This window comes from Apostichopus japonicus, chromosome 4 (assembly GCF_037975245.1).
Source record: "Apostichopus japonicus isolate 1M-3 chromosome 4, ASM3797524v1, whole genome shotgun sequence".
NCBI lineage: Eukaryota > Metazoa > Echinodermata > Holothuroidea > Aspidochirotida > Stichopodidae > Apostichopus > Apostichopus japonicus.
The window spans coordinates 13369249-13395310 of record NC_092564.1 but is presented as its reverse complement, the minus strand read 5'-3'; the positions used below and the strand labels follow the sequence as shown (position 1 = coordinate 13395310).

The 26062-nt window shown below is 40.3% G+C and overlaps 2 protein-coding genes across 8 annotated transcripts in view; one reads left to right on the top strand and one right to left on the bottom strand.

Annotated features, from left to right (window-relative positions):
- LOC139966510 (intermembrane lipid transfer protein VPS13A-like) overlaps nucleotides 1-25802 on the bottom strand; it is a 123122-nt gene extending 97320 nt beyond the window's left edge. For all 7 annotated transcript variants that reach the window (XM_071969591.1, XM_071969592.1, XM_071969595.1 and 4 more), the window contains exon 1: nucleotides 25722-25802. The gene's annotated coding sequence lies outside the window, so the exon portion shown is untranslated. The remainder of the gene's footprint in view (nucleotides 1-25721) is intronic.
- Nucleotides 8701-14331, top strand: LOC139967109 (uncharacterized). The gene is made up of 3 exons (XM_071970829.1): nucleotides 8701-8832; nucleotides 9802-11317; nucleotides 13337-14331. Exons 1-3 carry the CDS (start codon nucleotides 8701-8703, stop codon nucleotides 14329-14331), a joined length of 2643 nt encoding a protein of 880 aa, XP_071826930.1.
- Nucleotides 25803-26062: the final 260 nt, after the last annotated feature.

Below are 26062 nucleotides of genomic sequence, written 5' to 3'. Positions count from 1 at the left end.
GGGTCTACTATCAGCAGCAGGCGGATTCCGGCAGCGCCCTCATCGGCTACTTGCAAAAATACTACACTAAAGAGCGAAAACAGCCATAATGGCAACCCTCATTAATTGCTCAATTTAGCCCCGTGATAATTTTTGTGCCATCAAATGACCATCATAAATGAATGTAGGGGACATTATTCTTTCGTTTTCATGACTTTTCATGACAATCGAAGGGGGTCTACTATCAGCAGCAGCGGATTCCGGCAGCACCCTCATCGGCTTAATGCAAAATACTACACTAAAGAGCGAAAACAGCAAAAATTACAACCCTCATTAATTGCTCAATTTAACCCCGTGATAATTTTTGTGCCAGCAAATGACCATCATAAATGAACGTAAAGGACATTGTTCTTCCATGTTCACGACATTTCATGACAATCGAAGGGGGTCTACTATCAGCAGCAGGCGGATTCCGGCAGCGCCCTCACCGGCTCAATGCAAAATACTACACTAAACAGCGAAAACAGCAAAAATGACAACCCTCATTAATTGCTCAATTTAACCCCGTGATAATTTTTGTGCCAGCAAATGACCATCATAAATGGATGTAGGGGACACTATTCTTTCATTTTCATGACTTTTCATGACAATCGAAGGGGGTCTACTATCAGCAGCAGGCGGATTCCGGCAGCGCCCTCATCGGCTACTTGCAAAAATACTACACTAAAGAGCGAAAACAGCCATAATGGCAACCCTCATTAATTGCTCAATTTAGCCCCGTGATAATTTTTGTGCCAGCAAATGACCATCATAAATGAACGTAAAGGACATTGTTCTTTCGTTTTCATGACTTTTCATGACAATCGAAGGGGGTCTACTATCAGCAGCAGGCGGATTCCGGCAGCGCCCTCATCGGCTCAATGCAAAATACTACACTAAAGAGCGAAAACAGCAAAAATGACAACCCTCATTAATTGCTCAATTTAACCCCGTGATAATTTTTGTGCCAGCAAATGACCATCATAAATGAACGTAAAGGACATTGTTCTTCCATGTTCACGACATTTCATGACAATCGAAGGGGGTCTACTATCAGCAGTAGGCGGATTCCGGCAGCGCCCTCACCGGCTCAATGCAAAATACTACACTAAAGAGCGAAAACAGCCATAATGGCAACCCCCATTAATTGCTCAATTTAACCCCGTGATAATTTTTGTGCCAGCAAATGACCATCATAAATGAATGTAGGGGACATTATTCTTTCATTTTCATGACTTTTCATGACAATCGAAGTGGGTCTACTATCAGCAGCAGCGGATTCCGGCAGCGCCCTCACCGGCTCAATGCAAAATACTACACTAAAGAGCGAAAACAGCAATAATGGCAACCCTCATTAATTGCTCAATTTAACCCCGTGATAATTTTTGTGCCATCAAATGACCACCCTCAATATATGTAGGGGACACTATTCTTTCATGTTCACGACATTTCATGACAATCGAAGGGGGTCTACTATCAGCAGCAGCGGATACCGGCAGCGCCCTCACCGGCTCAATGCAAAAATACTACACTAAACAGCGAAAACAGCCATAATGGCAACCCTCATTAATTGCTCAATTTAGCCCCGTGATAATTTTTGTGCCAGCAAATGACCATCATAAATGAACGTAAAGGACATTGTTCTTTCGTTTTCATGACTTTTCATGACAATCGAAGGGGGTCTACTATCAGCAGCAGGCGGATTCCGGCAGCGCCCTCACCGGCTCAATGCAAAATACTACACTAAAGAGCGAAAACAGCAAAAATGACAACCCCAATTAATTGCTCAATTTCACCCCGTGATAATTTTTGTGCCATCAAATGACCATCATAAATGAATGTAAAGGACATTATTCTTTCGTTTTCATGACTTTTTATGACAATCGAAGTGGGTCTACTATCAGCAGCAGGCGGATTCCCGCAGCGCCCTCACCGGCTCAATGCAAAATACTACACTAAAGAGCGAAAACAGCAATAATGGCAACCCTCATTAATTGCTCAATTTAACCCCGTGATAATTTTTGTGCCATCAAATGACCACCCTCAATAAATGTAGGGGACACTATTCTTTCATGTTCACGACATTTCATGACAATCGAAGGGGGTCTACTATCAGCAGCAGGCGGATTCCGGCAGCGCCCTCATCGGCTCAATGCAAAATACTACACTAAAGAGCGAAAACAGCAAAAATGACAACCCCCATTAATTGCTCAATTTAACCCCGTGATAATTTTTGTGCCAGCAAATGACCATCATAAATGAATGTAGGGGACATTATTCTTTCATTTTCATGACTTTTCATGACAATCGAAGTGGGTCTACTATCAGCAGCAGCGGATTCCGGCAGCGCCCTCACCGGCTCAATGCAAAATACTACACTAAAGAGCGAAAACAGCAATAATGGCAACCCTCATTAATTGCTCAATTTAACCCCGTGATAATTTTTGTGCCATCAAATGACCACCCTCAATATATGTAGGGGACACTATTCTTTCATGTTCACGACATTTCATGACAATCGAAGGGGGTCTACTATCAGCAGCAGGCGGATTCCGGCAGCGCCCTCATCGGCTCAATGCAAAATACTACACTAAAGAGCGAAAACAGCAAAAATGACAACCCCAATTAATTGCTCAATTTAACCCCGTGATAATTTTTGTGCCAGCAAATGACCATCATAAATGGATGTAGGGGACACTGTTCTTTCATTTTCATGACTTTTCATGACAATCGAAGGGGGTCTACTATCAGCAGCAGGCGGATTCCGGCAGCGCCCTCATCGGCTACTTGCAAAAATACTACACTAAAGAGCGAAAACAGCCATAATGGCAACCCTCATTAATTGCTCAATTTAGCCCCGTGATAATTTTTGTGCCATCAAATGACCATCATAAATGAATGTAGGGGACATTATTCTTTCGTTTTCATGACTTTTCTTGACAATCGAAGGGGGTCTACTATCAGCAGCAGCGGATTCCGGCAGCGCCCTCATCGGCTCAATGCAAAATACTACACTAAAGAGCGAAAACAGCAAAAATGACAACCCTCATTAATTGCTCAATTTAACCCCGTGATAATTTTTGTGCCAGCAAATGACCATCATAAATGAACGTAAAGGACATTGTTCTTCCATGTTCACGACATTTCATGACAATCGAAGGGGGTCTACTATCAGCAGCAGGCGGATTCCGGCAGCGCCCTCACCGGCTCAATGCAAAATACTACACTAAAGAGCGAAAACAGCAAAAATGACAACCCTCATTAATTGCTCAATTTAACCCCGTGATAATTTTTGTGCCAGCAAATGACCATCATAAATGGATGTAGGGGACACTATTCTTTCATTTTCATGACTTTTCATGACAATCGAAGTGGGTCTACTATCAGCAGCAGGCGGATTCCGGCAGCGCCCTCATCGGCTACTTGCAAAAATACTACACTAAAGAGCGAAAACAGCCATTATGGCAACCCTCATTAATTGCTCAATTTAGCCCCGTGATAATTTTTGTGCCAGCAAATGACCATCATAAATGAACGTAAAGGACATTGTTCTTTCGTTTTCATGACTTTTCATGACAATCGAAGGGGGTCTACTATCAGCAGTAGGCGGATTCCGGCAGCGCCCTCATCGACTCAATGCAAAATACTACACTAAAGAGCGAAAACAGCAAAAATGACAACCCTCATTAATTGCTCAATTTAACCCCGTGATAATTTTTGTGCCAGCAAATGACCATCATAAATGAACGTAAAGGACATTGTTCTTCCATGTTCACGACATTTCATGACAATCGAAGGGGGTCTACTATCAGCAGCAGGCGGATTCCGGCAGCGCCCTCACCGGCTCAATGCAAAATACTACACTAAAGAGCGAAAACAGCCATAATGGCAACCCTCATTAATTGCTCAATTTAGACCCGTGATAATTTTTGTGCCAGCAAATGACCATCATAAATGAACGTAAAGGACATTATTCTTTCGTTTTCTTGACTTTTCATGACAATCGAAGGGGGTCTATTATCAGCAGCAGGCGGATTCCGGCAGCGCCCTCATCGGCTACTTGCAAATATACTACACTAAACAGCTAAAACATCTATAATGACAACCCTCATTAATTGCTCAATTTAGCCCCGTGATAATTTTTGTGCCAGCAAATGACCATCATAAATGAACGTAAAGGACATTGTTCTTTCGTTTTCATGACTTTTCATGACAATCGAAGGGGGTCTACTATCAGCAGCAGGCGGATTCCGGCAGCGCCCTCATCGGCTCAATGCAAAATACTACACTAAAGAGCGAAAACAGCAAAAATGACAACCCTCATTAATTGCTCAATTTAACCCCGTGATAATTTTTGTGCCAGCAAATGACCATCATAAATGAACGTAAAGGACATTGTTCTTCCATGTTCACGACATTTCATGACAATCGAAGGGGGTCTACTATCAGCAGCAGGCGGATTCCGGCAGCGCCCTCACCGGCTCAATGCAAAATACTACACTAAAGAGCGAAAACAGCCATAATGGCAACCCTCATTAATTGCTCAATTTAGACCCGTGATAATTTTTGTGCCAGCAAATGACCATCATAAATGAACGTAAAGGACATTATTCTTTCGTTTTCTTGACTTTTCATGACAATCGAAGGGGGTCTACTATCAGCAGCAGGCGGATTCCGGCAGCGCCCTCATCGGCTCAATGCAAAATACTACACTAAAGAGCGAAAACAGCAAAAATGACAACCCCCATTAATTGCTCAATTTAACCCCGTGATAATTTTTGTGCCAGCAAATGACCATCATAAATGAATGTAGGGGACATTATTCTTTCGTTTTCATGACTTTTCATGACAATCGAAGGGGGTCTACTATCAGCAGCAGCGGATTCCGGCAGCGCCCTCACCGGCTCAATGCAAAATACTACACTAAAGAGCGAAAACAGCAAAACTGACAACCCCCATTAATTGCTCAATTTAACCCCGTGATAATTTTTGTGCCAGCAAATGACCATCATAAATGAATGTAGGGGACATGATTCTTTCGTTTTCATGACTTTTCATGACAATCGAAGGGGGTCTACTATCAGCAGCAGGCGGATTCCGGCAGCGCCCTCATCGGCTCAATGCAAAATACTACACTAAAGAGCGAAAACAGCAAAAATTACAACCCCCATTAATTGCTCAATTTAACCCCGTGATAATTTTTGTGCCATCAAATGACCATCATAAATGAATGTAGGGGACATTATTCTTTCATTTTCATGACTTTTCATGACAATCGAAGGGGGTCTACTATCAGCAGCAGCGGATTCCGGCAGCGCCCTCACCGGCTCAATGCAAAAATACTACACTAAACAGCGAAAACAGCAAAAATGGCAACCCTCATTAATTGCTCAATTTAGCCCCGTGATAATTTTTGTGCCAGCAAATGACCATCATAAATGAACGTAAAGGACATTGTTCTTTCGTTTTCATGACTTTTCATGACAATCGAAAGGGGTCTACTATCAGCAGCAGGCGGATTCCGGCAGCGCCCTCATCAGCTCAATGCAAAATACTACACTAAAGAGCGAAAACAGCAAAAATGACAACCCCCATTAATTGCTCAATATAACCCCGTGATAATTTTTGTGCCAGCAAATGACCACCCTCAATATATGTAGGGGACATTATTCTTTCATTTTCATGCTTTTTCATGACAATCGAAGTGGGTCTGCTATCAGCAGCAGGCTGATTCCGGCAGCGCCCCCTATGGCTCAATGAACAGATAGTGCTACACTAAATACTTAAAATAGATGTGGTCAGTAATAGGGAAGCACTTTCCCCTAGCGGAGCAAACCGTTTCTATTCGATATTTTAGTTGTTAATGAATAAATCCAATGTTAACGAAAGTGCGATACCAAACGCCAGATGACGAGGATGTAGAGGTATGATGGGATGACTTATCAAGCAACAGGAAGAAAAAATAACCTCCTACATATCCGTAAGTATTCAGAGCAAATCGTGGCTTTCATTTTATGTTATTTCCATCTTCTTACTTTATCATGTCTATATCATTACGTGAAAAATCCCATACGGAATGCGCAGAGAAATGCATTTAATAAACCTGATATCACTTGGTAGCTAGTTTTTGCCTTTAATTGGTCTTAGTACGGAATGTTTAAAGTTAACTGGTTTCATAGGAGATACATGCTTTTCGTAGATTGGGAGCGCCCAATCGCAAAAGTTGTACAAATTATAATTCATCTGAAATGTCGTTGTTCTATATATATATAGGCCCTATTTTACTTTAAATGAACGAATATAGTTACTGCTGCTATATCTACACACACACGCACCCACACATACATGTATATGTATATATTTATATACACACACACACACATATATATATATATATATATATATATATATATATATATATATATATATATATATATATATATATATATATATATATATATATATATATATATATATATTGAGATATTAGCTACATGTCTATAGGCCAACCTGAAAGGAGAAAGTACTTTAAAATCATTGCCCAGTTTTAAATGTGTTAATTGTGTGTAAAATGGACAGGTTTTTATATTTATAATTCTGTGGAACTCTTTAGTTGACAAATATAACGTCAATTTGGCCTATTAAAGATATCCTACAATGATACAGAGTGAAGAAGGCTTATAACAAACACAATTAATGGTTCTGAAGTTTTGTATTGCACTAACTTGACCATACGCTGTGTGTATGTGTTTGTAACTCTCTTACCATATTCCCTTTTAGGGGTTAGAAGTTCATGCCGCATATCTTTGCGTAAGTTGATTTATCTGCTGAATAGGATCATTAACATACTTGTTGTAATCAGTCATTCAGTTTTTCCTTCATAGTACATAGTTTAGATTAGTTATAGTTTCTGCCAATATTTGTATTCCCTTGTGAATTAATTATTGAAAGTGGTTATACCTTGTTGTATTGACTGATGTTAAAATCTTGGTTTTGTATAATTGGTATTCCTTTAAGGCTATGATTGGTTTCTATACAGTATTACTCACTGTTGAGATGAAATGGGGTGTATAGGCGGTTTTACACTATCTAACGCAACGTAGTCGCCAAGAACCTGAAGTATTTTGTAATGCTAGAATATGATAGAAATTTTGTAATGCTAGAATATGACAGCCATATGGACCTAATATTGTTGTCCCGTATAGTGAAGTTAACGTGATATATATTGATCTTTTCTTAAAGTGGCACATATACCATATCTGCTTACTGATATCTCTGCGACAGCTTGTTATTTTGAATCTTGCCAGTAAAATAAAAGTCATTAGCAAATTGTTCATGAAAACGAAATTCCTGGACCTTAGCTGCTTTAACTTCTGGCTCACTATATTTATAGGCATAACATTTGACACAGGCATTATACCTCAAAACAAGTAGCCCATGTTCTAATGTGCATATAGTGTCCAGCCTAATGTTAAATTTTCCGTTAAAATACACCACCAACTGAACAACATCTCCAAATGCACTATTTGTCATGTACTGCGTACAAATTTCAAGAACAAGGAGAGGCAAAGTATAGTAAAAAAATGACTTAAAGGCATATACCTCGTGCATTCGAAAGAAAAAAAAAAGGTTGATCCTTAACTCCAAGAAATGGTGAGCGACATTACCATTTGATTGGCTTATTTCAATAGTCACTCCTTTGCAAAGAGTGAATATCAACTACTTTGAAATGCGAATATATATATATATATATATATATATATATATATATATATATATATATATATATATATATATATACAAGGGCGGCGGAAGCACTTTTAATCTGGGGGGGCACCCACGTCGAAGGGCACTTTGCAGAAATTCGATTGGACTGATGCTGCCTGATATTTAGTACCCTTCATAACTCTTATTGTATTATCTTATTTGCGTATACACATCACTCCATCAACGCCACCCCCCCCCCCCCCCCTCAAGGAAACAATGCATACTAGCACTGCAGTATCTAATGTGCAAATTGGGAAAGAAGGAAAAAGACAAAATGAGGTGAAATCATTATAAAGTCCAAGTCCCTGCACACGCGATCGATACATGCATGAAAGCAAATGAAATATGTCCAAATACTGAAAGAAAAGTAATTTTCTATGTGTTTTTCAATGGCTAAACTGATATTATTATGATCATTATTATTGTAACGACTTTCCGAATAATTATAACCAATTTGGAAAGGTTGTAACACAGCAAATGATTGTATGTTATTGGCATGCGATGTAATAACCAACGCAGGCCTATATGATATGCACATTAAGATGTTGAACGCGCGCGTAGCGCGCGAAAAATTTTGGTAATATTTTTCGGGCAAGTCGTTACAGCCCCCCCCCCCCCCCCCAAATCAAATTGGGCTCCTACGCCTGTGGTATTAAACATTTAAAACTTCCCGAAATATTTGATTCGACGTGGGTTTCGCTTTGTAAACTCTTTTTTTATTTAGAAATTTTTATGTAGAAAAAGGGCACATTTTTAATCTGAGGAAAAGTGGGGGGGCACGTGCCCCCTGTGCCCCCCCGGTTCCGCCGCCCTTGTATATATATATATATATATATGTATATATGTATATGTAATATGTGTGGTTGTTTATGTATCGACCTATACTCAACTTTCTCATACCAGGTAACGACGGAAATGGGAGAACGCACTGGTGGAAAGGAAGATTGCTTGGAGGTTCAATGGAACCACGCAATTACGGCAAGTGGGTTTAATACAACGCCAATTCGCTTCAAACGGCCAACTCAGAATCATGGCGACGAACGTCCGGTGAGCATTTTTTTATTAATTGAATGCTAGTGGTTTCCCAACGAGGTTCTTTTACCAAACTTTGATTATCAACGCGTGGCTAGAGTCAGTTCACTACCATAAAGATAACGCTTCGTTTTGAATGAAATTTTTAGACCTTTCATTGGCTTTTGCAATTGGAATTACATTTGGATCAGTGTTTTGGGTGCGGGAGGTGAGTTGTAGTGAAGAAGGGCGCGTCGGTTAGGCTAACGTGGTTGTCGCGTGGTTCCCCCTCTCTTCCCTCTGCTGTACTGGCTATTTGATCGCCTGAATTCTGAGCTGTGATTGTGCGCCGCCACGATCATGGCGTTGCTAGTCGGTGCGCGGCGCAAGGTCATATATAGCGGCGCGAGTCAATGTGAGCCGCTAAGTTTATATCGGCGCTGGTTATAGAGTGCCCCGTCAAGGTCACGGCGCAAATTTATAGCGGCGCGAGCCATGCTCTCCACCAAGGTCCCGGGTGCACATTCAGTGTTTGTAACATATTTCACGTTGTACGTACTAGTACATAAACAGATGCAAACACAGAGAACCGGTTCTGGTATTAAGTGTTTCAGCTTCAATCCATACCCTAACCCTGCATGTTTTCGGCCCAGAGGAATATGCCCTATCCCTTCTTTATCTTTCTCCGAAAGTAAAGGTGAATTCACTGCATGTATCAGCATAACATCCGAGGACGAAGGCAGCGTTACAATTAGAAGCTGCTTTCAAATCCCACTGAAATATTCTTTTTATTACGTCTATTACGCCCTGAAGCCTGAAGGGGAGAAGAAATGACCGTATACTATCGGCCTGAAAGCAGTATTTACCTGATTTTCAGTTATCATTTATTACAATGTGTGCAAAATTTGTTTCATTTAAGTGAAGCTGCTGTGTAGTCATGCGAATGTGGTACGAAACAAGAACCGAAATGATAAATAACCTGCGATACAATTTATCCTTTTATAGAAAGAGACACACGAACATTTCCTGGAACGATCACCGACAAGGGATTTCTCTCAGCTAAAGGGCGGTGCTCACAAGCGAGGACGACCTGCGTGTACCGAGTATGCCAAGATCTCTGCCGCAATTTCGTCAGTGAGAAAAAAGGTGACGGTTACCTCATCACCATCAAAAGCTTTCTGGGAGAGTGTCGTTATGGAGCTGGGCTGGTCGACAAAAAATCTCAAGAGGTCAGTGAAGGTCCTCCGGAGCATATGGTGTAATAACAGAGGAAACATACGATTACTGGTAGAATCGGGAGAAGGAGCAACAAGAACGAAACCAAGGGAAAAGAGGAAACGTAAGCCAGTAAGATTTTCAAGTAATTGGGTCGACATTAATATGAAAAGAAAGTATTGCACTTGTCAAACGTATTATGATAACAAACGACAGTACATCCATTGCAAGCAATGTGATGAATGGTACCATTACAGCTGTATGCGTATTCCTTCAACGGTAAAGTCTGGTTTTAATGTAACATTTTATTGCGGTATTGGTAAGTGTAACAACGGAAAGTATGTATTTCAGCTGCACCATGATAAAGATGGCGTTAAGTTGAAAGAAAACTTGAACTCGAGTGAAATAGTACATCCGCAACCTACTACCGCCAAATCCAGCCATGAATGTAATGATACAAATACCGATTCATGTAAGAAGGAAAGTACAGAAGTTGCCAGCCGTGTATCAAATAAGACGTTAAGTGTGTTGTCTGGATCACAAGCAAATAATGATGACTACGTTATTAAGCAGTTTCCCAAGAAGGGAACATTTTCAATCAATGCAGACACTTATAATACAGTATTAAGTAAAAGACGCGGTAGGTGTCTTCCCACAGGGGAATGGCAAAAGTATTTCGTAGATGGTATGTCTAAAATAAACCCTTATTGTGTAATCATGTTTAAGTACCATTATCTTATAGACAATAACACTAGTGAAACGATATTCCGAGCCAAGGGGTATTGCAAATTTGCAGATTGTTCCGTAAGCGTACTCATTTCCATGGATAGAAACTATTCATGCACGGTGAACTTCAATGGAAACATGAAGCACAGCATGTACGACATCCATGCTCGGCCAATTAGGGGCTTAGATAGGAGATTAGCGGGAAAGACCCTCTCCATGGGTGTGAAGCCAATGAAAGTTCTTTTACGGAATCTGTCTTCTAAATCTTCAGAAGTTATAGCATCGGGTAACAGAAACGACTGTGGCAGGACGCTGTCTGTCATGCAGAAAATTTCAAGTGAGAGTAGGTCTAAGGAACGTGATGATGAAGACGAAATCAAAAGTCTTCTAAAAAAGCAGCAGAAGTACTGTTTAAAATATAACCATCGTGGTAGGGTTCCGGGCTTCATCCAACAAATATCTGTTAGTCCGATGTATATAATATGTTTCACGGAAGGAGGACTAAGGGTATGGCACGATATGTGTAGAACAGACGTAGTATTCTGGGATGCGACCGGTGGGGTGTTGGACAGAGGCCATGGTAAAAAGCAAATTTTGTATTATGAGTTGTCTGTTAGAAATTTAACAAAGGGTAAGTCAACCTTGCCGGTGTCCATACTATTATCCGAAGATCAAAGTCTACCTGTCATTATGAATTGGTTAAACGTTTTAAGACATAAAGAAAAGCTTTTATTTGGGCATGGTAGCATATCAACCCCTGTACAAATCAACAGTGATAGGGCATGGGTATTCTTATTGGCTGCCATGCATGTTTTCAACAACGAAACTTACAAACAGTTCCTAAACCGTGCATGGAGTATTTTGAATGGCAAATTAACACACGAAGACTGTAACAAAACCTTACCGCATGCATGTATTGGTCACTTTATGAAAAATTGCAAAGATTTAACCAAAAAACATTACAAAAAACACTACCGTTTTGGAATGTTTTGCTTGAGCTTACTGGTTAATGCGTGCTCCCTGGAAGCATTCGCATGTATTGTTTATGATATTTCTGTTGTTCTTTCGTCCCAATGCGCGTCACCCCTAGTATCGTCTTGCTTAAAGAGATTACACCAAAGAATAACAGCTTTATCCATAGAAGGTAATGGACAGAAAGACGAACTATCTCCCCTCTTTGTAGGTAACACCGACTTTGCCTCTGACAATAACAGCACTAATTTGTCAGAAGATGCATTCCTTTCCCGTATGAATTCCCCTTTCACTGAACATTTTAGTAAAGTTATAGAGAAAGGTCGCCTCGATTGCAGAAACAGTCACTACACCGGAGTACCTACTGGAGACGACCATAACTCCTACTTTTGTGTAACTTTCCTAAAAGAGATACAGAGAATCCTGCTTCCATCTGCACCACTTTGGTCAGATATGCTACCAAGTTCTCTTCATAAATGGCAGGTTGTAAATGGACAACCAAGCAGCATTTCGTTTCCACGGTCTATAGCTCATTCGGAGCAACGTATGGGGGTTTTAAAGCAAATACAGTTAGGGAAACGAAAATTTCATCGCATAGACGAACTTGTCGAGGAATTAACAAAAGACTCTCGTGGATTAGAAATTATTTTTTCAGATGCAGTAAAACACTTCTATAAGTCAGCTGATAAACGCAACACCAACTTAATACGTGAAAAATGGTCGCGAAAAAGATCACATTCACAGGGTTCAGTATATCAAAAATCACCCCATAAGAACGTTCATGAAGAACGAAATGTGCTTTCTAATGTTAATATTAATGAATATACAGGTGGAGACATGGCAAGCGAATGTCACAACATATATGACAACGTTGTTCCTATGTTCACCCCGCTTCAAAATCTAGAAAATAACTGCTGGTTCAGTTCAGTTTTGCAGTCATTTATTCGTATTGGCAGCATAGACAGATGTTTCCGGGAAAGTACCTTATCCGTGAGTGACTCGCGACTTAACACTTTGCTAGATATATCGAGAAGCTTATTTCACGGCAGGGTTGTAAGTGATAGCGAAATGATCCATACTCTTAAAGTTATGTGCGCATTGTGCGATTTTGAAAGAGGTACGCAGTGTGATGCCAGCGAATTTTTCCTTAAGGGACCAATACAACTACTCTCGCATTTGCGTATGACAGACAAAATCCTTTTTACGATGGAAACGAATTCAAAGTGTAGGTCGTGCAGTAGTGTAAAGATCAAAAAGGAAACAGGTTGTATGTTTCAGGTAGCCATATCTAACACAAGATTCGACACCACAATGAGTGACTTGATTTGTTGCAATTTTAACGCTGATTCTGCTTTTATCAATTGTGATATCTGTAAAAAAAATAAAACTTTTGATATCAGTAGGTCTTTAACCGTAATACCTCCAGTGCTCATAGTCCACTTGCTACGTTATAACTACGATAGCAAAAGTAAACAAATATTAAAGGACAGTAGCTTTGTAGAGATTGAAGAGTATTTAGTTATCCCTACTAAGATATGCACCGTGTATGCTTTGTCTACTGTGGTTCAACACATTGGTGAGAGTACTGGTACTGGACATTACCAAACATTGTTTAAAACTTCGACAGGATGGGCATTGGCAGACGACAATACAAGCCTGGGGTCGACATTGCATACAGTAACAGCTAATAACGCATACATATGTGTATACGAAAAGGTTGACAATGTTGACACACAAAATTCACCGACGACTCCAACATTGTCTAACTCAAGTTTCGTCACACAAACGCGCAAAACCCAGACCAAGGACGACATGTACCACGAGAAAGTATGCAACCCTACTAGCACATCTGACCATACCACTGGACATTCACAGATAACTAAAGAAGGTAAACATGACAATCGCTCACCTGTTATTGAGCAGGATCGATCAACGGAAAACATTGAGAAAAATATAGAATGTGCCGATGATATTATCGATTTGACGACGGAGGACGAGGAAGCCGAAGACCTATTTGACCCACAACGACGACCCGTGACCAGGGGATTTGGCATTAACGTTATGGTGAACGACTTGAAGTTGCTGATGGAGCCGGACGGGTGGTTAAACGACAATATCATTAACTTTTATCTTAATCTTTTATCAGAGGCAGCGCAGAAATCTTTAAACACAAAGGTATTCCCCTTCTCAACATTCTTTTTTTCTAGCCTGTTGAACGATGGGTACGACAAAGCTTATAGGTGGTGTAGCAATTCCGATATATTTCAGCAAGATTTCTTATTAATTCCCATAAATTCTGTTTCTCATTGGACTTTAGTGGTGGTGGATAACATTCAGCGCGAGGTTGTCTACTACGATTCTCTTAATAATACGAACAACAAAACACACCTCGACCATATCAAACAATTTTTATTGATCGCAAATACTGAGAGATCTCTTAATCTAGGTGAATGGCGTTTTCGAATGAAAACTGACGCAGCCAAACAAGGAAACATGAGTGACTGCGGCGTATTTACTTGCCTCTTTGCCGAAAGCGCAACGGGTTTGAATAAAGACGTCAAATGGAATGATATACCTTACGAGAGACGACGCATAGCGACAACAATACTTTCCCGTAGTTAGGAGCTTCCATGATCAATACATAAGAGGTCAAAATATAAACTAAGCATCTGCGCTATGTATACGGGAGCAACCCCTTGTAGTGTGTTGTATGTGTGGCCAGCGTTTGTAACCGAAAGAAAAACATCCGATTTGATTATCCCAAATGTAACTAAAACAAAACAATAATATCCCTTACATTCGATTATGACGGTAATTTAATGGCAAAATTGTTTAACCTTATTTGGTCTATATAGTACCTTGTTTACTCTGATGTCAACTTTGCAACAAGCATCGTACATGTAAACACGCTGAATTAATCATTTAAGTCCTGTGTATTTCTACTGTAAAATTAACTTTATTCTTAAGATCGAAAATTACACTAAGAGAAACCGTATTAAAAGCTACAATGAGGTCTGCAAATATCAGCTGTCTTATAGGCAGGACTTAAGTTAAGACCGGTTTACTGGTCTAACCTGCAGGGTGGGTAGGAAAACATGTTTAAGAAGGTTTTCTTCATGCTAGTATAATGTTTATGGTAATTTGCTTTTCTCTTTTCACAAAGTATCTATCTTAACTATCTTCAAAGACTATAGTTCTTTGCGAGGAATAATAACGATGGAAAAAAGAAGATCGTAGAATTTATGGAGGTGGTTTACATTATGCATTTATTTCATTTTTGGACTGCTTTGGGCCCTCCATCCTCATTCATCTTTCTGCACGGTTATTACATGGTATAATATCACAAAAAATACGACCAAAATGTTTGCTGTTTCTTAAATGTTATGCATTATTTGACATCGGAATTTTACAACACCCCGTGTCAGGTTAGATTTAGTAAACTTTAAAAAAAAACAGACACCCAAGTGTTTACACGTGCCATTTACGTGTGTGTCTAGATAATACAGAAAAACAAAAGCTTTGATCAACAAATTTTATGTGAAACGAATATTTCCCATCATGCAATGCACTGCCGTGAAATGAATATGTTGAATATTTGTTATCTTCCTCATCCAGCATGCTCTCGAGATGTGGTTTTAATAAGTATACCTGGATAGTTTGTGCCTGATTTTATGATGTGAGTATCCTCACAAGGTGTGCTACTTTAAATAATGCAGAAAAAACAGCACCTAGAGGTTGAAACGAGTTTCATTTTGTGTAATGTACATAAAGCCAGAAACGTGCATGGCGTATGTGGCAAGAACTAATTAAAGTAGTTGTACATAAATGCAACTGTAGCAAGCTTATTATTTCGTCGACTGTATCTTTCTTGAGTGTATTTGAGTATGTCTTTTTCATTTCATTTTCTGTCTATTACAAAATTACTACAGAATCTCTTTCTTTTGGGAGGTATTGAAAATTCACCTTTATGGATGTATTGTGCAACCCACCCCCCCCCCTCCCACATCGTTTTAAATTTACAGAAGAAAAATGACAAATGTAATCAACTACGACACTCATGCACTTCTAGACACCTACTTTAAAATGGAATGGGCTCAACATCCCCCACCTCCGAAAGCATGTTTGTAAACTAATTTTCACAGTGTTGTCTTCTTTTCCCCGACGGCTGCCCATAGGATGGTGTATGCAGATTATGTAGAAGACCGGAGTAGTTCATTATGAAAGTTTTCACAACACTTTCACCGCATACATTTTGTATTAATGGTGTCATGAATTAATTTGTGCCAAGGCATCTCTAAAGAAAGTATGTTAAATTAGTAGTTACTTTACTTTAATATAAAGTGCACTTAATAACAAAGTATTCTGAGTCTTAATTTACTTTAAAATACACTCATCAGATACGGAAAAACATTTTACATATCCTGCGTAAATTTCTAATGATTTCATTAAATAGGAAATTGCTGTATGAAATAGCGCCCTCACTTAGAGGAAAAGTTTTAAAATATAAATTCGTAGATCAATAAACGACAAAGACGATTGGGGCAATTTTTACATCCACAGCTCTAGTTTTCAGGCAACTTCAAAGTTAAAGTGAACGGTTCCAATTATCCAATTTCGGTTAAACGCTGATAACTCCACAACGGTTGGTGATAGTAATTTGTTAACCCGTTTCGAATAACTTATCTTTCAAACAAGAAAGAAGTTAAGTCTCACAGCAATTATGGGGGCGGTCATTGTTAATGTTTTTGTTCTTTATTGTAGTATTTTTGCAATTAGCCGATGAGGGCGCTGCCGGAATCCGCCTGCTGCTGATAGTAGACCCCCTTCGATTGTCATGAAATGTCATGAAAACGAGAGAAAAATGTTCCTTAAATGCATTGAGAATGGTCATTTGATGGCACAAAAATGACCACGGGGTTATATTGAGCGATTAATTGGGGTTGTCATTTTGGCTGTTTTCGCTCTTTGGTGTAGTATTTTTGCAAGTAGCCGATGAGGGCGCTGCCGGAATCCGCCTGCTGCTGATAGTAGACCCCCTTCGATTGTCATGAAAAGTCAAGAAAACGAAAGAATAATGTCCTTTACGTTCATTTATGATGGTCATTTGATGGCACAAAAATTATCACGGGGTTAAATTGAGCAATTAATGGGGGTTGTCATTTTGGCTTTTTTCGCTCTTTAGTGTAGTATTTTTGCAAGTAGCCGATGAGGGCGCTGCCGGAATCCGCCTGCTGCTGAGAGTAGACCCCCTTCGATTGTCATGAAAAGTCATGAACATGAAAGAATAATGTCCCCTACATTCATTTATGATAGTCATTTGATGGCACAAAAATTATCACGGGGTTAAATTGAGCAATTAATGGGGGTTGTCATTTTGGCTGTTTTCGCTGTTTAGTGTAGTATTTTTGCAAGTAGCCGATGAGGTCGCTGCCGGAATCCGCTAGCTGCTGATAGTAGACCCCCTTCGATTGTCATGAAAAGTCATGAAAACGAAAGAACAATGTCCTTTACGTTCATTTATGATGGTCATTTGATGGCACAAAAATTATCACGGGGTTAAATTGAGCAATTAATGGGGGTTGTCATTTTGGCTTTTTTCGCTCTTTAGTGTAGTATTTTTGCAAGTAGCCGATGAGGGCGCTGCCGGAATCCGCCTGCTGCTGAGAGTAGACCCCCTTCGATTGTCATGAAAAGTCACGAACATGAAAGAATAATGTCCCCTACATTCATTTATGATGGTCATTTGATGGCACAAAAATTATCACGGGTCTAAATTGAGCAATTAATGAGGGTTGCCATTATGGCTGTTTTCGCTCTTTAGTGTAGTATTTTTGCAAGTAGCCGATGAGGGCGCTGCCGGAATGCGCCTGCTGCTGAGAGTAGACCTCCTTCGATTGTCATGAAAAGTCATGAAAATGAAAGAACAATGTCCCCTACATTCATTTATGATGGTCATTTGCTGGCACAAAAATTATCACGGGGTTAAATTGAGCGATTAATTGGGGTTGTCATTTTGGCTTTTTTCGCTCTTTGGTGTAGTATTTTTGCAAGTAGCCGATGAGGGCGCTGCCGGAATCCGCCTGCTGCTGATAGTAGACCCCCTTCGATTGTCATGAAAAGTCAAGAAAACGAAAGAATAATGTCCTTTACGTTCATTTATGATGGTCATTTGATGGCACAAAAATTATCACGGGGTTAAATTGAGCAATTAATGGGGGTTGTCATTTTGGCTTTTTTCGCTCTTTAGTGTAGTATTTTTGCAAGTAGCCGATGAGGGCGCTGCCGGAATCCGCCTGCTGCTGAGAGTAGACCCCCTTCGATTGTCATGAAAAGTCATGAACATGAAAGAATAATGTCCCCTACATTCATTTATGATAGTCATTTGATGGCACAAAAATTATCACGGGGTTAAATTGAGCAATTAATGGGGGTTGTCATTTTGGCTGTTTTCGCTGTTTAGTGTAGTATTTTTGCAACTAGCCGATGAGGTCGCTGCCGGAATCCGCTAGCTGCTGATAGTAGACCCCCTTCGATTGTCATGAAAAGTCATGAAAACGAAAGAACAATGTCCTTTACGTTCATTTATGATGGTCATTTGATGGCACAAAAATTATCACGGGGTTAAATTGAGCAATTAATGGGGGTTGTCATTTTGGCTTTTTTCGCTCTTTAGTGTAGTATTTTTGCAAGTAGCCGATGAGGGCGCTGCCGGAATCCGCCTGCTGCTGAGAGTAGACCCCCTTCGATTGTCATGAAAAGTCACGAACATGAAAGAATAATGTCCCCTACATTCATTTATGATGGTCATTTGATGGCACAAAAATTATCACGGGTCTAAATTGAGCAATTAATGAGGGTTGCCATTATGGCTGTTTTCGCTCTTTAGTGTAGTATTTTTGCAAGTAGCCGATGAGGGCGCTGCCGGAATGCGCCTGCTGCTGATAGTAGACCCCCTTCGATTGTCATGAAAAGTCAAGAAAACGAAAGAATAATGTCCTTTACGTTCATTTATGATGGTCATTTGATGGCACAAAAATTATCACGGGGTTAAATTGAGCAATTAATTGGGGTTGTCATTTTGGCTTTTTTCGCTCTTTAGTGTAGTATTTTTGCAAGTAGCCGATGAGGGCGCTGCCGGAATCCGCCTGCTGCTGAGAGTAGACCCCCTTCGATTGTCATGAAAAGTCATGAACATGAAAGAATAATGTCCCCTACATTCATTTATGATAGTCATTTGATGGCACAAAAATTATCACGGGGTTAAATTGAGCAATTAATGGGGGTTGTCATTTTGGCTGTTTTCGCTGTTTAGTGTAGTATTTTTGCAACTAGCCGATGAGGTCGCTGCCGGAATCCGCTAGCTGCTGATAGTAGACCCCCTTCGATTGTCATGAAAAGTCATGAAAACGAAAGAACAATGTCCTTTACGTTCATTTATGATGGTCATTTGATGGCACAAAAATTATCACGGGGTTAAATTGAGCAATTAATGGGGGTTGTCATTTTGGCTTTTTTCGCTCTTTAGTGTAGTATTTTTGCAAGTAGCCGATGAGGGCGCTGCCGGAATCCGCCTGCTGCTGAGAGTAGACCCCCTTCGATTGTCATGAAAAGTCACGAACATGAAAGAATAATGTCCCCTACATTCATTTATGATGGTCATTTGATGGCACAAAAATTATCACGGGGTTAAATTGAGCAATTAATGAGGGTTGTCATTTTTGCTGTTTTCGCTCTTTAGTGTATTATTTTGCATTGAGCCGATGAGGGCGCTGCCGGAATCCGCTAGCTGCTGATAGTAGACCCCCTTCGATTGTTATTAAAAGTCATGAAAACGAGAGAATAATGTCCCTTAAATGCATTGAGAATGGTCATTTGATGGCACAAAAATTATCACGGGGTTAAATTGAGCAATTAATGGGGGTTGTCATTTTGGCTGTTTTTGCTGTTTAGTGTAGTATTTTTGCAACTAGCCGATGAGGGCGCTGCCGGAATCCGCCTGCTGCTGATAGTAGACCCCCTTCGATTGTCATGAAAAGTCATGAAAACGAAAGAATAATGTCCTTTACGTTCATTTATGATAGTCATTTGATGGCACAAAAATTATCACGGGGTTAAATTGAGCAATTAATGGGGGTTGTAATTTTTGTTGTTTTCGCTCTTTAGTGTAGTATTTTGCATTGAGCCGACGAGGGCGCTGCCGGAATCCGCCTGCTGCTGATAGTAGACCCCTTTCGATTGTCATAAAAAGTCATGAAAACGAAAGAACAATGTCCTTTACGTTCATTTATGATGGTCATTTGATGGCACAAAAATTATCACGGGTCTAAATTGAGCAATTAATGAGGGTTGCCATTATGGCTGTTTTCGCTCTTTAGTGTAGTATTTTTGCAAGTAGCCGATGAGGGCGCTGCCGGAATGCGCCTGCTGCTGATAGTAGACCCCCTTCGATTGTCATGAAAAGTCATGAAAATGAAAGAATAATGTCATCTACATTCATTTATGATGGTCATTTGCTGGCACAAAAATTATCACGGGGTTAAATTGAGCGATTAATTGGGGTTGTCATTTTGGCTGTTTTCGCTCTTTGGTGTAGTATTTTTGCAAGTAGCCGATGAGGGCGCTGCCGGAATCCGCCTGCTGCTGATAGTAGACCCCCTTCGATTGTCATGAAAAGTCAAGAAAACGAAAGAATAATGTCCTTTACGTTCATTTATGATGGTCATTTGATGGCACAAAAATTATCACGGGGTGAAATTGAGCAATTAATGGGGGTTGTCATTTTGGCTTTTTTCGCTCTTTAGTGTAGTATTTTTGCAAGTAGCCGATGAGGGCGCTGCCGGAATCCGCCTGCTGCTGATAGTAGACCCCCTTCGATTGTCATGAAAAGTCATGAACATGAAAGAATAATGTCCCCTACATTCATTTATGATAGTCATTTGATGGCACAAAAATTATCACGGGGTTAAATTGAGCAATTAATGGGGGTTGTCATTTTGGCTGTTTTCGCTGTTCAGTGTTGTATTTTTGCAAGTAGCCGATGAGGGCGCTGCCGGAATCCGCCTGCTGCTGATAGTAGACCCCCTTCGATTGTTATGAAAAGTCATGAAAACGAGAGAATAATGTCCCTTAAATGCATTGAGAATGGTCATTTGATGGCACAAAAATTATCACGGGGTTAAATTGAGCAACTAATGGGGGTTGTCATTTTGGCTGTTTTCGCTGTTTAGTGTAGTATTTTTGCAACTAGCCGATGAGGTCGCTGCCGGAATCCGCTAGCTGCTGATAGTAGACCCCCTTCGATTGTCATGAAAAGTCATGAAAACGAAAGAACAATGTCCTTTACGTTCATTTATGATGGTCATTTGATGGCACAAAAATTATCACGGGGTTAAATTGAGCAATTAATGGGGGTTGTCATTTTGGCTTTTTTCGCTCTTTAGTGTAGTATTTTTGCAAGTAGCCGATGAGGGCGCTGCCGGAATCCGCCTGCTGCTGAGAGTAGACCCCCTTCGATTGTCATGAAAAGTCACGAACATGAAAGAATAATGTCCCCTACATTCATTTATGATGGTCATTTGATGGCACAAAAATTATCACGGGTCTAAATTGAGCAATTAATGAGGGTTGCCATTATGGCTGTTTTCGCTCTTTAGTGTAGTATTTTTGCAAGTAGCCGATGAGGGCGCTGCCGGAATGCGCCTGCTGCTGATAGTAGACCCCCTTCGATTGTCATGAAAAGTCAAGAAAACGAAAGAATAATGTCCTTTACGTTCATTTATGATGGTCATTTGATGGCACAAAAATTATCACGGGGTTAAATTGAGCAATTAATTGGGGTTGTCATTTTGGCTTTTTTCGCTCTTTAGTGTAGTATTTTTGCAAGTAGCCGATGAGGGCGCTGCCGGAATCCGCCTGCTGCTGAGAGTAGACCCCCTTCGATTGTCATGAAAAGTCATGAACATGAAAGAATAATGTCCCCTACATTCATTTATGATGGTCATTTGATGGCACAAAAATTATCACGGGGTTAAATTGAGCAATTAATGGGGGTTGTCATTTTGGCTGTTTTCGCTGTTTAGTGTAGTATTTTTGCAACTAGCCGATGAGGTCGCTGCCGGAATCCGCTAGCTGCTGATAGTAGACCCCCTTCGATTGTCATGAAAAGTCATGAAAACGAAAGAACAATGTCCTTTACGTTCATTTATGATGGTCATTTGATGGCACAAAAATTATCACGGGGTTAAATTGAGCAATTAATGGGGGTTGTCATTTTGGCTTTTTTCGCTCTTTAGTGTAGTATTTTTGCAAGTAGCCGATGAGGGCGCTGCCGGAATCCGCCTGCTGCTGAGAGTAGACCCCCTTCGATTGTCATGAAAAGTCACGAACATGAAAGAATAATGTCCCCTACATTCATTTATGATGGTCATTTGATGGCACAAAAATTATCACGGGGTTAAATTGAGCAATTAATCGGGGTTGTCATTTTTGCTGTTTTCGCTCTTTAGTGTATTATTTTGCATTGAGCCGATGAGGGCGCTGCCGGAATCCGCCTGCTGCTGATAGTAGACCCCCTTCGATTGTTATTAAAAGTCATGAAAACGAGAGAATAATGTCCCTTAAATGCATTGAGAATGGTCATTTGATGGCACAAAAATTATCACGGGGTTAAATTGAGCAATTAATGGGGGTTGTCATTTTGGCTGTTTTTGCTGTTTAGTGTAGTATTTTTGCAACTAGCCGATGAGGGCGCTGCCGGAATCCGCCTGCTGCTGATAGTAGACCCCCTTCGATTGTCATGAAAAGTCATGAAAACGAAAGAATAATGTCCTTTACGTTCATTTATGATAGTCATTTGATGGCACAAAAATTATCACGGGGTTAAATTGAGCAATTAATGGGGGTTGTAATTTTTGCTGTTTTCGCTCTTTAGTGTAGTATTTTGCATTGAGCCGACGAGGGCGCTGCCGGAATCCGCCTGCTGCTGATAGTAGACCCCTTTCGATTGTCATAAAAAGTCATGAAAACGAAAGAACAATGTCCTTTACGTTCATTTATGATGGTCATTTGATGGCACAAAAATTATCACGGGTCTAAATTGAGCAATTAATGAGGGTTGCCATTATGGCTGTTTTCGCTCTTTAGTGTAGTATTTTTGCAAGTAGCCGATGAGGGCGCTGCCGGAATGCGCCTGCTGCTGATAGTAGACCCCCTTCGATTGTCATGAAAAGTCATGAAAATGAAAGAATAATGTCATCTACATTCATTTATGATGGTCATTTGCTGGCACAAAAATTATCACGGGGTTAAATTGAGCGATTAATTGGGGTTGTCATTTTGGCTGTTTTCGCTCTTTGGTGTAGTATTTTTGCAAGTAGCCGATGAGGGCGCTGCCGGAATCCGCCTGCTGCTGATAGTAGACCCCCTTCGATTGTCATGAAAAGTCAAGAAAACGAAAGAATAATGTCCTTTACGTTCATTTATGATGGTCATTTGATGGCACAAAAATTATCACGGGGTGAAATTGAGCAATTAATGGGGGTTGTCATTTTGGCTTTTTTCGCTCTTTAGTGTAGTATTTTTGCAAGTAGCCGATGAGGGCGCTGCCGGAATCCGCCTGCTGCTGATAGTAGACCCCCTTCGATTGTCATGAAAAGTCATGAACATGAAAGAATAATGTCCCCTACATTCATTTATGATAGTCATTTGATGGCACAAAAATTATCACGGGGTTAAATTGAGCAATTAATGGGGGTTGTCATTTTGGCTGTTTTCGCTGTTCAGTGTTGTATTTTTGCAAGTAGCCGATGAGGGCGCTGCCGGAATCCGCCTGCTGCTGATAGTAGACCCCCTTCGATTGTTATGAAAAGTCATGAAAACGAGAGAATAATGTCCCTTAAATGCATTGAGAATGGTCATTTGATGGCACAAAAATTATCACGGGGTTAAATTGAGCAATTAATGGGGGTTGTCATTTTGGCTGTTTTCGCTGTTTAGTGTAGTATTTTTGCAACTAGCCGATGAGGTCGCTGCCGGAATCCGCCTGCTGCTGATAGTAGACCCCCTTCGATTGTTATGAAAAGTCATGAAAACGAAAGAATAATGTCCTTTACGTTCATTTATGATGGTCATTTGATGGCACAAAAATTATCACGGGGTTAAATTGAGCAATTAATGGGGGTTGTCATTTTGGCTTTTTTCGCTCTTTAGTGTAGTATTTTTGCAAGTAGCCGATGAGGGCGCTGCCGGAATCCGCCTGCTGCTGAGAGTAGACCCCCTTCGATTGTCATGAAAAGTCACGAACATGAAAGAATAATGTCCCCTACATTCATTTATGATGGTCATTTGATGGCACAAAAATTATCACGGGGTTAAATTGAGCAATTAATAGGGGTTGTCATTTTTGCTGTTTTCGCTCTTTAGTGTATTATTTTGCATTGAGCCGATGAGGGCGCTGCCGGAATCCGCCTGCTGCTGATAGTAGACCCCCTTCGATTGTTATGAAAAGTCATGAAAACGAGAGAATAATGTCCCTTAAATGCATTGAGAATGGTCATTTGATGGCACAAAAATTATCACGGGGTTAAATTGAGCAATTAATTGGGGTTGTCATTTTGGCTGTTTTTGCTGTTTAGTGTAGTATTTTTGCAACTAGCCGATGAGGGCGCTGCCGGAATCCGCCTGCTGCTGATAGTAGACCCCCTTCGATTGTCATGAAAAGTCATGAAAACGAAAGAATAATGTCCTTTGCATTCATTTATGATGGTCATTTGATGGCACAAAAATTATCACGGGGTTAAATTGAGCAATTAATTGGGGTTGTCATTTTGGCTGTTTTCGCTCTTTAGTGTAGTATTTTTGCAAGTAGCCGACGAGGGCGCTGCCGGAATCCGCCTGCTGCTGATAGTAGACCCCCTTCGATTGTCATGAAAAGTCAAGAAAACGAAAGAATAATGTCCTTTACGTTCATTTATGATGGTCATTTGATGGCACAAAAATTATCACGGGGTTAAATTGAGCAATTAATCGGGGTTGTCATTTTGGCTGTTTTCGCTCTTTAGTGTAGTATTTTTGCAAGTAGCCGATGAGGGCGCTGCCGGAATCCGCCTGCTGCTGATAGTAGACCCCCTTCGATTGTTATGAAAAGTCATGAAAACGAGAGAATAATGTCCCTTAAATGCATTGAGAATGGTCATTTGATGGCACAAAATTATCACGGGGTTAAATTGAGCAATTAATGAGGGTTGTCATTTGTGCTGTTTTTGCTCTTTAGTGTAGTATTTGTTAATTGATGATGAGGGCGCTGCCGGAATCCTCCTGATGCTGATAGTAGACCCACTTCGATATACATGAAGAGTCATGGACACGAAAGAATAATATCCCTTACAGTCATTTAAGATTGTTATTTGATGGCACAAAAATTATGAAATTGAGCAATTTTAAGTTGTTGTTGTCATTTTTGCTATTGTTAAATATAGTCCTACTTTTGCATTGAGCTTATCGGAACTTTTGCCTGCCGCTGGTAGTAGACCCACTTCGATTGTCATGAAATGTCAACAAAACTAAAGAAAAATGTGCCTTGCATACATATATGATGGTCATTTAATTAGACAAAATTGTGATATTGTTTAATTTACTGAGCAATTATTGGAAGTCCACAGTTTTTGCTGTTCTGCTTGATTCGTGTAGTATTAAGGTTTGTATTGAATCATTCGTGAAAAAGTCCCCTCCCCACCCCTTCTCCACCTTGTCAATCATGTGTACGCCAGTATTGAGAATTGTAATTTGAATTGTAATTTGAATTGTTTGGACAATCAACGCACTTGCATAAATAGAAAACACGTTAACGTGGACTCTTCCAAGTGTTACTGTGTGCTATCCTATATTACCCACTTTGCCTTCATCATTCACATGGTTTGTCACGTTACTGCCAGGTGACCGCATTATACCTACTTTAGAGTATAATTTGCTGTTTGCTAGCTCTGTCGGCCAGGTTCAGTCCGGTATTCCCGTTAGCCCATCTCCAGAAGGCCAGTTGCGATACCACGTGACACTGTTGTTAACCCCTGGAAAGGACGTTGATCTCCCAGGGCCAGGTATCCATAGAGAGAGGTCGCACTTTTGTTTCTTTGTCTAGAGTTCCTTGATAGCAAGTCCAAAGCTATACACAGCCGTATAGCTCTTCCAAAGTTTACATAAGAAGAAGACACGCGGGGCAATAGATATGATGTGGAAATTTATTTATTTATTAAACTTTATTTTGAGAGGGTATCTCGTTTAGCCGAAGCTAATCTTCCACGAGGCCCTCATACAATACAAAAATAGATAAATATCAAGTAAAATATATAAGTATAAA

What these genes read in the sequence shown, in the direction of transcription:
- LOC139967109 (XM_071970829.1), top strand. Translation starts at nt 8,701, where the DNA reads ATGGGAGAACGCACTGGTGGAAAGGAAGATTGCTTGGAGGTTCAATGG. An exon ending in ATCATGGCGACGAACGTCCG is followed by an intron (nt 8,833 to 9,801) that starts GTGAGCATTTTT and finishes ATCCTTTTATAG; the next exon opens with AAAGAGACACACGAACATTT. An exon ending in GGTGTTGGACAGAGGCCATG is followed by an intron (nt 11,318 to 13,336) that starts GTAAAAAGCAAA and finishes AAACTTCGACAG; the next exon opens with GATGGGCATTGGCAGACGAC.